At 39.6% G+C, this 12708-nt stretch overlaps 1 protein-coding gene across 3 annotated transcripts in view; it reads right to left on the reverse strand.

Moving 5' to 3' along the window:
• CBFA2T2 (CBFA2/RUNX1 partner transcriptional co-repressor 2) overlaps nt 1-12708 on the reverse strand; it is an 89524-nt gene that overhangs the window by 18981 nt on the left and 57835 nt on the right. For all 3 annotated transcript variants that reach the window (XM_080924967.1, XM_080924966.1, XM_080924968.1), the window contains 2 exons: nt 9886-10127; nt 4670-4759 (listed from right to left, as the gene is read on the reverse strand). In XM_080924967.1, the coding sequence (XP_080781093.1) occupies nt 4670-4759; nt 9886-10127 (332 nt within the window). The remainder of the gene's footprint in view (nt 1-4669; nt 4760-9885; nt 10128-12708) is intronic.

Consider the following 12708-nt stretch of genomic DNA (forward strand, 5'->3'; position numbering starts at 1 on the left):
CTGCCTCTGCCTCCCAAGTGCTGGAATTAAAAGGCATGTGCTGACTTCAGTCTTCTTAAAGGGACTGTACCTTAGTTATTCTTATGGCCTGATACAGAGCACAATAAAGATTTATTGAGCATAATTTTAAAACATTCATTTTTTCTAGTTTTTTTTTTTAAAGATGTCTTTCATTTTTAATTGTGTGTTTGAGTTTGGGGATGTGAGTGCAGACCCCCTGGAGCTGGAGTTACAATGGGCTGTGAGCCGTAGCACTATGGGTGCTCTACATCACCAGCAAGCACTCTTATAATCTCTCCAACCCTAAAACACATTTCAGCAGGAATGTTTTCAGTCTGGGAAACAGGACTAGGGCCCAATGAAGAATGGGCAAATGCTCTATTGCAAAACTGTATCTCCAGCATCCAAAATACACATTTTCTTGAAGACTGGCCAGTTAGAAAATTACTAATTCCTAAAAAGGAGAATTACAAGTCCTTGCTTCTCTCTTCTAATCACAACCCTTCTCTGATAGTGGCATTCAACTTTCTCTTAGGGTTCTCTGGAGAAATCTTGTAATCTCAGAAACCAGGATTACTTTAGAAATGGGGTTTTGAAGAGGAGTACTGGGAATAATGTAATCTGGGGGGGGGGTTGTATTTTGCTATCTTTTCCTTCTCATATTAAGAAAAAAATTTGATAGATTCACACACACACACACACACACACACGCCAAAATTCTAATTCTTTTCCAGATTTCTTTTTATATACATCAAAAAAATTGTATTTTCCATTATACTTAAAGATAATACAGGGAGGACCTTTACCTCAAGGGACAAATAAACAAGTCAAAGTTCTAATGCATTCAAGTAGTTACACCCTCACTGAGGGTTAACTTAGCAAGCACCAGAATTAGTGCGTTTTTAAAAGCATTTGAAATGGTAGCAAAAAAACTGCTATAACAACCTACCTCATGCTGTTTTCCAAATAACATAGTTAAGAATAGAGAACTGGACAATATGAAACACTGCTTTAAAAAAGATTATTTATTTATGTGAGTCCACTGTAGCTGTCTTCAGACACACCAGAGGAGGGCATCATATCCCATTACAGATGGCTGTGAGCCACCATGTGGTTGCTGGGATTTGAACTCAGGACCTTTGGAAGAGCAGCCAATGCTCTTAACCACTGAGCTATCTTTCCAGCCCATGAAACACTTCTTAAGTCTGGTCTAGAATCTTAATCTTATAACTGTAAAAATGTTATTGAAAAAGAAGCATGTCAGATCTTTACATGTGTGACATGTTCAGTTAACACAAATTTCTTAATTTATTTACTATTTGGCATTTTGAGACAGGGTTCCTCTGTGTAGTCCTGACTGTCTTAGAACTCACTCTTTAGACCAGGCTGCCTCTGTCTCCCGAGTCCTGGGATCAAAGGCATGAGCCACCACTGCCTAGCTTGATTTTATTATAACTAATAATGATTTCTTTATTGTACATTCTCAGTGACTAATTGTATACAGATTCAGACATGGTACAAGCAGCACAGGTGCTCCAAAGCTGACAGAGCTGACAAGGGTCACTGTCATCCTTTCATCCTCCATGGTTTCCAAGCTAGAAGCAGAGCTGAGTATAGGTTTGGAAACTTCATTCCAGAATATCTTCCTGATGTGACTGGCCTGCTATACTACAGTCCAAATCGATTCTAAGAACTAGCAACAGACCAGGCACAATATCCTACACCTCTAGTTCTAGCACTTGGGAAGCTGATCCCCTTGCCTAACATCCCAGGTACTGGAAATGCAGTTGTGTGCCAACATATCATGTGGGAAAATAATCATTTAATCAGAGAAAATATTAACTTTATAGAAAAAAAAAACATGGCAGACAATCAGCTTTACTAAATTGTCAAAAAAGGTATTATTAATGATTACCAATCATTGATATTATCAAAGGCATCACTAATCATTATTATGCACTGTGTCAGCATGTATGTAGTGACGCCTCTTACTGTAATTCCTTTTTTTAGGGGGTGGTGAAGATTTATACATATACACTGTCTTTGGATTTTGAAATGATCTTGCTATGTAGCCACCAGCTAGCCAGAAATTTGCTATATAGACCAGGGCCTCTTAGATGCTGGGATTATAGGCATGCAACACCATATACTAACCTATCTGAAATGCTTCACTAAAATGTATCAAATATCTTTAAGCTTCAAGAGAAGGAAGCCTGAACAAAGCAGGCTAAGCTTCTTTACAATGATCAGTGCTCTCTATTTAGCTCTTGGTGCTAGAAAAATGGCTCACATTAAAGAACCCAGTAATCAGGACAGATGGCTCAAAACCAGCAGTAAAGCCAGTTCCAGGGGACCCAATACCCTTCTCTGGATTCCACAAGCACGAACACTCATACAGATGATTAAAAATAAAATTATTCAAAGCTGAAACACTCATTAAAAGTGGAGAAATTGTTCCAGATTAATACTCCATGCAATGTGTATGGAGCCATGTAAATATAGACCCAGACCATGATCCCACATTCAACAAAAAACTTGGGTTTTTCACTTGTAAAGCAGAGGCATGGTAGCACACATCTGTAATCCTAGCACTGCAGATGCATAGGCTGAAGGACCTCTGAGCTCAAGACAAGTCTAGTCCACTGAGAGAGAGTTTCAGGCCAATAAGGACTACACAGTGAAAAGAATCTTTAAGAATTACATTTCTTTCCATTTCTGAGATGGCAGAAGCTTTAATGGTGGCAAGTACTTCATACAAAAGCTCTAGTGTTCCAAAGCCACCGAGAATAGGAGAGAATAGGAATTGCCTCCTGGTGTACTGGGCAGACAAGAGTCCTCAACTTGTCTCTTTTAATGTCATGACTTGGGCCATGCTCCCCGCCCACCTCCCACTCCCATCTCATTATTGTCCCTCAAGCCCTTTCCAGACATTATATTAGCTGACTAGAAAAAGCAATAGCACAGGCACAGAGGATAAACCATGGGATGCACCAGGAAGATAATTTCACAGTGGGCTTCCCCATACCTTAGTTGTGTAAGAAAAGGCCAGTAGCTGAGAGGAAAAGAATCGTCCCTCAGATAGCATCTGTGGAGGAAACTGATGTAACCAGTCCTTTTACCTAGCTTCCTGCTCAAATGTTCTATCCTCTGCTATAATTAGGTGATACTATGTGGCAGAGTCCTCTTGACAATAGGGAGATAAAACAGAAAGGGACACAGGGCCAATAGGGAGATAAAAAATAAAGAGAGACAGGCACACTTGCTAGTCCCTTCAAAACTCTTTATGCACCACACCCACTTTCTCTCCCCAATCCATCCCTCTTAGCCATCAGCCAACTGGATCTGTGCCCTATTATCTAGAAAGCTACAGGTTGAAAATTTTGGAGTTTTGCTCATTCTGTGGTCTTTAACAACTATGAGACGGTCTTCATTCCCAACTCCCTTTAGCATGTTTTGTATGACTGAGGAATCCAGTTTATTAACCCACACACACATACAGATAACAGAGGCTTAATTTTATTGTAAAGAGCATTAGTGGGATACTAGTAAAGATAAAGTCTGTACATCAGACACAGGTGTTGTCAGAATGTTAACATCTTGATTAAGGGCTCTGGACACGGATCCTTGAGAGAGCATGTACCTGGAATGCTTGAAGCCCCAGGTTGGATCCTCACTATCATGAAAAAATGGAATTTCTCATTTGGTAATTTAAATGTGTCACATCAACTTTTTAAAAAAATATCTGAAGAAAAACAGAAATGATTATGAAATGCTCCTTTTTGGGAAATTGGTTTTGAGGCCACGAAGGAAGCATATTGTACCATTTTACAGCACAAAATTTCTTAAAATTAAAAGCACTTTTAGGAAAGTATGTGTGGTGTTTTAAATAGAAATGGCCCCCACAAACTCATGTGCTTGAATGGCTGACCCATAGAGAGTGGAACTATTAGGAGGTATGGCCCTGAAGTAGGTGTGGCCTTACTGGAGGAAGTGTGTCATCATGGAGGAAGGCTTTGAGGTCTCATATATGCACAGTCATCAGCTACCTAGTGATCAAGATGTAGAACTCTCAGCTCCTTCTCCAACACTCAGTCTGCCAGCAGGTCATGACATTTAATAGACTAGCCCTTTAAAACTGTAAACCAGCCCTAATTAAATATTTTCCTTTATGAGACCTGCCATGATCATCATGGTATCTCTTCACAGCAATAACCTAACTAAGACAGTGTAAGCATAATTTAAAGCAATGTACACAAAAGGTTATGTGCAATAATTCAATAATTCAGAGAACAATAATTCAACATGACATCAATAGACTGTATAATCTGGGTTTTGAGGAAACACAACCACTGCCTCTCTTTGAAAAGGGTCTCTTCTCAGATAACACATACTCTTTATCTTTAGACCACACCTACAAGATGTAGTGACATCCCCACTCCCACAAACTCATACATTTTCTTCCTGTACTTGCTCCTGGAGGCTAACTACAGTGTCTGTAAGAAATCATTATATATGAAGCCGATTTCCAGACCTATCAGCCCCAAATAAAACAAAGTTTTATGAAAATGCACAAGCTGTCCTTGCTGAGATCACAGACCTTGTGATCAATGACCAGTAGACCTTGAGGAAATGCTGATGATAAATTACAATGACCGCTTCTCAGAATTACCTTGAGAAATGGAATCACAAATGGACGAAGAGGAAAGTTTGTAGCCTCCTGGAGTTTGCAATGGAATTCTTCAATTGTCACTGTTGAGTTCTGAAAAGATAAATAGTATTCAACATCCAAAACTGGGCATACTCAGCAAAAAAGTTATGTAGACTAACGGTACAGAAAGGCCAGAGGAATGATCTGAATTTTCCCTATGGATAGATAAAGTAACAATACAAATTTCTAGCAGTGACTCACTCCATTGGAAGAGACTCAAGGCTCCTGTGGAGCCAAAGTAGGGCAGACTGCATCTCAGAGGAGTGAACTGTCGTACCAGACTGCCTCCAGTCAACTGTTAAATCACTAAGAACAGAACTGTTTAGTTTTTGCTTAACTGTTTTTTTATCTCCTTTCCTTCACAGTCCAGCAGGAAATCAGATTACTAGGTTTCTTGTAATTGTAATAGTGAGAAGATTCTGTGGGTAGAGGTGCTTACTGCCAAACCTGAGTGCCATCTCTGACTTCCATGTACATACAATGGCACAAGTGTTTACACAGGAACAATACTGAAATAAATAAAATTCTTAAAAATTTGTTTTGATTCTTGGTACAGCATCTAACTATGTAGCTTTAGCTGGCTTGAACTTCTGGAGTTCTTCATGACTCTATCTGCTAGAGTGAAGGGATTAAAGTTATGCACTACTACTACTACATCTCATCCTAGGGAACAAAGGGTTTTGAGACAGGGTTTCTCTGTATCTTTGGCTGTCTGAGAACACAGAGACTCACTTGAACCCTGGGGTTAAGGGTGTCTACCACCCCCATCCAGCTTAATAATTTTTTGTTTTAAAGGCTCAGGAATTTTTGGGAGAAAGAAAATTTGAAAGACAAACTATTAGAAGATTTAGTCCTAGGGAACACCTGCAATGGACTCAGAAGATAAAGTAGGATAGAGACAGGCCCGCATGCTTGTCTGTGTAGACAGGATCTCTCTGAGACTCAGGGTAGCGTGAACAGCTTACCAAGTGCTACAACTATTTAATGTATACCTTTTAATTTTTTTTGAGAAAAATTATAATCTAATAACATCCTCTTTTGGGCCTCTGAGGGTACCAGGATGCATATGGTATGCAGATGTACACAAGACAAATTACTCACACAATCAATTCATACAGGCTTACCTTCCCTTTTTCTATTTTTGCTACATTTTATATAATTTCTATATAGAAAATTTAAAATTAGAAAGGTTACATATAATGAGCCATTTCTCTAATCTCCTCCACTGTTAGCATCTTATGAAACTCACTGACACACAGTGTCTATATACTGGCCACTGGTCAAGCCCAGTACACAGGTCTTGGGCTGGCAGCAAGATGGCTTCGTAAAGAAAAGCACTACAGCCAAGCTGTATGACATGCATTTCCCCTGAACACAGCTTTTAAATTCACTTCCTAAGGTGATGCTTCTGCAAACATTTTAAAGATTTATATTTTTGATTATTGTGTATATTTTGCCTACATGTTTGTACATGTAACATGTGAGTGTTTGGTGCCTGTGGAGGCCAGAAAAGGACAATAGAACTCCTTTAACACAGTCATGTCTACAAATATTCTAAATAAATAAGATTAAAATATAAAAATAGAAAGAAAAGGGAAAAGAAAATGCAGGCCTGCATGAAAAGCAGATTGTCAGCTGATCTGAGACTATGAAATGGAAAAGTCTACAATGATAGAAAACTTTCCCCTAACTGACAAAGCAGAAGCAACACTTAGCACTCTTCAGAGGACACACAGATGACACAAGAAAGCACTTGCACACTCGTCATGTCATTGTCAGACCATGACAGGGTTGAGGGGAAGCTCTATTGGTACAGTGCTTTTCTGGAATACATGAAGGCCTGAATATGATCCCCAGTACAACATAATTGAACATGGTGGCACTTGATTATAGCCTTAACCCTGGGGAGGTAGAAGCTGAAAAATAGATTAAAGTCATCTTTAGCTACACAATGAATTAAGCCTGGGCTACATGAGACATAATCTTGACAAACCAAGTAGATGAAAGTAGTTCTGAAGATGAATGGCAATGATGCTAGCTGTGACCACAGTGGCACACATGGGAATGTAATGCATTATAAACTTGAAAGTGATAAAGTGAGCTGCCCTGTGTGGCTCAGCATGGGTAGTGGCATAAGGGCTCACCCAGGGAACTATGGTACGTACTAGTGCAAGCCCATTCTGCTTGGAAGAACAGCAGTGAGTTCTTGAGAAGGAATGTCTAAGATGTATGTAGTGTTATCACTGGAAAGGATCACTGCACCCGGTGTGGGAAATGCTTCTATGACAGGTGCTGCAGCCAGAAGGTGGCACTTCAGCACATGTGCTACCTGACCCACTACTCCAGTGTGCTGAGTTTTACAACTAGCAGCTCAAGGTGCTCCTAAGTGGAACTATCTTCCTTATTACTGCTGGGTACTCAGAGAAGCCTGAGACCATGGTTTGTAGACTTTGCACAACCAGAGATGCTTGATTCTGGATGGAGTCAGCCATTATGAGATTGAGATTACACAGAAAGCTTCATTCCTGGAGCAGGCAAGCACTCAAGCCACAGGTATGGTCCTGAAGTACACACTGCCAGGGGCAGAGGCTACAACACAGCTGAAGCTGATGGTTGGAGAGGATGAAAATGGCAGCAAGAGATAGGCAGCAGCTTGTCTGGCAGCCACAGACAAGGCTCCCAAGCTCCTCCATGAAATCACAAAACCAGTAACGGCAAGGGAACTGAGATCAGAGCATGTCCAGTTACTAAGTCCAAGCTGCTTGCCCCTGCCTGTGCACTCTGGGTTCTGCCCTATTATGTACTTAGAGGTGCAATTCAAGTATCTGGAAGCAAATGCTCACTTACCTAGTGCAATCTGTACATTGTTAATGCTTTAAAGGGCTTCTGTTGCCACTTAACTAGGGTTGGGAGAAGCTACACTACAGCACTGTTAAACCAGATTCAATATAGCCTATTGTATGTTTCTATAAATTCCCAGGTTCATTAGAGATTTTTGGCCCTGTTCCCTCAGAAACAAAATAGGTGGTTATCACTTGGGCCCCTGAACTCTACCCTCCATCAACAGTCAGTTTATAATGCCTTAGCTTGTTTATAGACTGTTCACTTTGTCACTAATTGGGGCAATGAATAATTCTTTGAAGAGGAAGTCATCACCTTTGTGTTTTCTACTTTTCACCTACTGTTCCAACTTACTAAAAACTAAAATGACTGTAGTGTAATCTGTATATAAAATATATGATTAAAACTTAAAAGTACAAAAACAGTGATGAGATGGGTTCTCATACCCACCAAGCTCCAGAGACAGCACCAGAGCAAGTGAGGGCTGGAAGAGCTCTGGACTGAGAAAAACCACTAAACTGAACAAAGATCCTAAGGATACAATACTCTCTCCTGGCTCTCTGGGCACTACACATTATTAGGCATAGACATACCTGCAGGGGAAACACTCATATATATAAAATAAAACTAAATAAATCTTGGGGAGATGGCTCGTTATGAGCACTGGCCCTTCTTTAAGGGGACCATGTGACACCAACATCCCATGCACGTCTTCTGGCCTCCTCTGACACTTCACACACAATGTGTGTACAAAACACTCATGCACATACAAGAATAAACTAAAAAAAGGGGGGGGGGTTAAGTTAGTCTCAATTCAAAAATGCTAGTTTATATTTTGACTAATAAGTAGGATTTTCTCTAAATAAACAAAGGAATTAACCTCAGACTTTCTCTAAGCTATAGAATTGGCTCACTGTTTCTGATTATGCCAAAACATTGGAATCCATATATGAGGAGCTAGGTATAGAGAGATGGTCAACAAGACCCAGTCACAGGACAAGTCCTGAGCACTCTTCAGGCTTCTCTGAGCACTATTATCTAGTTTCTCTGCTCAGGAGAGTATGTTCTGTGTAATCATGGAATGAGGAGAACCTAAGTCAAAGAAGGCAGTACATGGATTCTCCCTGGCTCTGCCCATGTAGATTCTCCTTTATGATCTTCCTGTCTATTTTTATTTTATCTCTAGAATAAATGTTGGTTACGAGCACTATTATATATCATGTCTAGAGAAGATAACCAATCTATAAACGTGGGGTAGTATTAGGGACTCCTGACACATTAACCCTAAATGCAAACAATTCAAATGTTTGTCAAAGGACAGAGCATAGAAATTATGGTATTATAAACCAGTACAGCAAAATAATAATAGCTCATGCCTGAAATTCTTGTGCTAAAAGGGTAGAGACAGAAGAATCAAGACGAGTTCAACGTCCGAGACTATAACTGGATCAAGGCAAGTTGCCCTGCATGAGACCCTGTTTGGTTTTTGGTTGAGGATAGGATCTGATACACACATAGCTTTGCTTCACTTATTGTGAAACAATGTAACTCCTGATCTTTCTGCCCAAAGACCCAGAGTACTGGGACTGTACCCAGTACTAGACAAGGATCTACCACTATGTTCCATCCCCTGCCTCCAGTATACTGGGGAACCCCAGGGGTTTTCCTAAATTGTATTTGGAGAAAAAAAAATGTAACCTTTAAGGACTAGTACCATAATTCATCTTTCATCATAAATAGAAGCTAACATGCATTAAAAAACACAGAATGCTTTTATCAAGAGTTAATTTCACAGTATTTTATTTGCAAATTCTGAGAGCTAGTAGCACTTCCCTTATAAATTGAGAATATTCAATCTTACCCAGAAGGCAATATAGAAAAGTTAAATCCATTATAAGCAGGCTCACTATGATCAGTATAAAATAAAAACTAAAGAAACTATGCAGAAGGAGCTGAGCAAAACTACTTAGTATTTATTTAGATAATGAAACTTCTAATTTTACAAAATAATGTTTTGAAAATTACAACTGGTTTTCAAATAATGCACAAGCTACTAACTATACTGTCATACAAACAACTTTCTATTAACTTGGTTGGCCTGTGATGGCTGTTGAAGATAGATCCAAAGCTGCCTCCTGGAATTAAATCAACACCTTAGATAATAAGACACATTGAAGATTTTTCTGATGAATAAATACTGCTGCGAAATCTATTGATTCTACAGTTTTACACAACCTGTAAGATAACTAATCTGGCACACACTATCTACATGGTTTGGGAAGGAGCAGAAATACCACGACTTCTTAGGCAGCAAATGGAGGTGAAGCTGTACTTACCACCAAGGCTAGAACAAGAGTCCGCACCTTCTCGCCAATCTCAGGTGAGATGTCATTTCCAAATTGTTGCAGAGTAGTGAGAAAGCGTTTCAACTTGCTGAGTTGCCGAGCACCACAAGTAGCTGGCAACTGTTGATTTGTTAGTGCTGATGACGTGGAGGAGGCAGGACCATTGCTGAATCTCTGTGGTGGCGATGGGGCTCCATTCAGGGTAGGAGGGGAATGATTGATGCCATTGCTTACTAAAAAAAAGCCAGAATGAGAAGACTCAGTTGACATACAGAATTTAAATCTTTTGGTGACCTTTTCACCTTTATGTTCTCTTTCATCTACTCATTTGAATTCTGTCAAGCATTTCAGCGTAAAAAATGTATTTCCATCCTCAACGAGTTTGCTGTGTGTCAAGACAAACTGTCAAAAACAAACAAACAAACAAAAAAAAAAGGTGACAGAATACTGTACAAATGTTAAAGCAGAAGTGTGATAAGTGCTTCTGTTATAATTATGGCCACTCAGAGGGCCAGAATGGGAAAAAATGTATATGCTCAGGAATATAAGGCTATACCTAGTAACATAGTGACACTTGACTTAAAGCAAGCAAACAAATTAAAAAAAAAAAAAAAAAAGAGGTGGGGAAGGCAGGATAGAGAAGGAACATGGGAAGCATCATTAAAAGCCCTTTGAAAGGGTCATGCAGAAAACATACTATTGTAGAAGCTTCCTAAAATACATAGAGAAAAGGGGGTTGAAATAGTGATACTCTATAATAGGGGAAACAATACCCCAACTATACAGTTGACATTACCTAAGAAAATTCTTTTTACGCTGTTGGACAATGGAGTCTCAGCCCCAAATTTTAAAGGCTGTGCAACTTGTTACTCTCCAGGACTTTCTAATAGCCCTACTGCGAGAGATAGCAATGCAGGAGTCATCAAACACAGAGAAATCTAGTTTGTACTTAACTAGAAGCTTCACCTTTACAGGCTAGTGTTCAAAATGCTAAAAGGATGTTATGTATGCTTCTAGAGAAGACAACAAACCACCAGTCTCGAACCCAGACATAAACTCTGTAAGCTACAGTAAAGAGTTGGCTGACAAGACCGAGGAGGAGAAGCACCTCTGGCTAGACAGCTCATGAGTCAGTCCTAAGGGGAACTACTGTCATTTGCTGGCACCCTGCATCACTCAACTTTCAGACAAGTTTCTTGCAGTGGATGGCAACTAACACAGAAGCCCACAACTGGTCTGCACGCACAGAATACAAGGTTTCAGAACGCTCAGCCCTAAAGAGGATATCTATATTACACTCCTCCCTTCATGGCTTAGGCAATCTATGACAAAGACTATAAGGTCCAGAGATAATAGATGTCTTCAAGGAAACAGTGTTTTTCATTTATAATAAGGCAGATCCACATATTAACTTATAGAGATTGATTATAAATGTATGCACAAGTTCAAGCCAGATAAAACTTCAGCACAGAAGAGGATTGGAGAGGTGAGTATAAAGTCTGTCCATCCCATCCAGCCCAGTCCCATCCCATGCCATGCCCACCCCCCCTCCACGAGTATTTATTGGCATTTGATTCTTGCTGGGATAAATAAAGTCCATTTTCCTCAATGTAGTTATAGCTGGTCTATCAACCACACCCAGAGGTAGTCAGGCAACACAAACTAGAGGGGGGAAATGAGTGAAAAGAGACAGATAGACACAGACACAGCAAACAAGAGAGAAGATAAAAGTTGAATAGCTAGGGGAAGATCTGAAGGAGTTGGGGGAGGGGGCGAAACACGATCAAAATATATTGTAAGAAATTATCAAAGAACAAAATGAATACATTATTTACAAAAAAAAAAAAAAAAACAAAAAAACCCAAAACCCAAGCAGACACAACATCCACGCACAATCATTGTAATAAGGTACCACAAAGAATAGAAAAAAGTCAGCTATAGTAATGTCAAATGTAATCCCAGCCCTTGGGTGAAGGAGGACATTGGATACAAGGACACCTGGCTATAGTGAGCCTCTGTTGCAAAAAACATAAAACAACAACAAAAGACAAAAACAAAAAAAAAAAAAAAGAAAGAAAATTCATAGGGACAGAAGGAATATTTAACCATAGACACCATAAAAAAACAAAACAAAACAAAACCAATACTCAGGAGACAGAGTTAGGAGGATTCCAACTTGGGAGCCAAACTGAGCTACAGAGAGCCATCTTAGAAAAAGAAAAATAGGGATGGGGGGGGGGGCATTCCTGTGATCCCACCAGTACTTAGAAGGTGGAGACAGAAACATCAAGAGTTCAAGGTCATGCTGGGCTTTATAGAGTTCAAGATCAGTGGGCTACATAAGACTACAAATCAAAAACAAAAGTTAAGTGAGCAAGCAACAAAGCACAGAAAATAAGACTTCAGCTGTGTTTTAGGCTAGTCCTTTAACCTTTACTTATAATGAAACTATCATTTACAAGTATGAAGACCAGCATGAACTTCAGTCATACTTCCTTTATCTTAAAATAGTCGGTTACTTCTCCATCTCTGTTCCTTCTGCCTAGACAGACTAATATACAAATCTGAACCAGCAAACTCTTCTTTATTATATATACCTTGGTTATTTCTTGAAGTTAAGACCTTTTCTTTGGTATTCGATAGTGATGCTTTATTCAAACGTACATCCTAATAGATTTCATAGATTTAATAAACCTGAGCCAGGCATTGGGTGCACACTTTTACTCCCAGCACTCTGGAGGCAAAACCAGGTAGATCTCTATGAGTTTAAGGACAGCCTGGTCTACAGAGCGAGTTCCAGAAATCTGCATGTAA

This window comes from Micromys minutus (assembly GCF_963924665.1).
Source record: "Micromys minutus genome assembly, chromosome: 11".
NCBI lineage: Eukaryota > Metazoa > Chordata > Mammalia > Rodentia > Muridae > Micromys > Micromys minutus.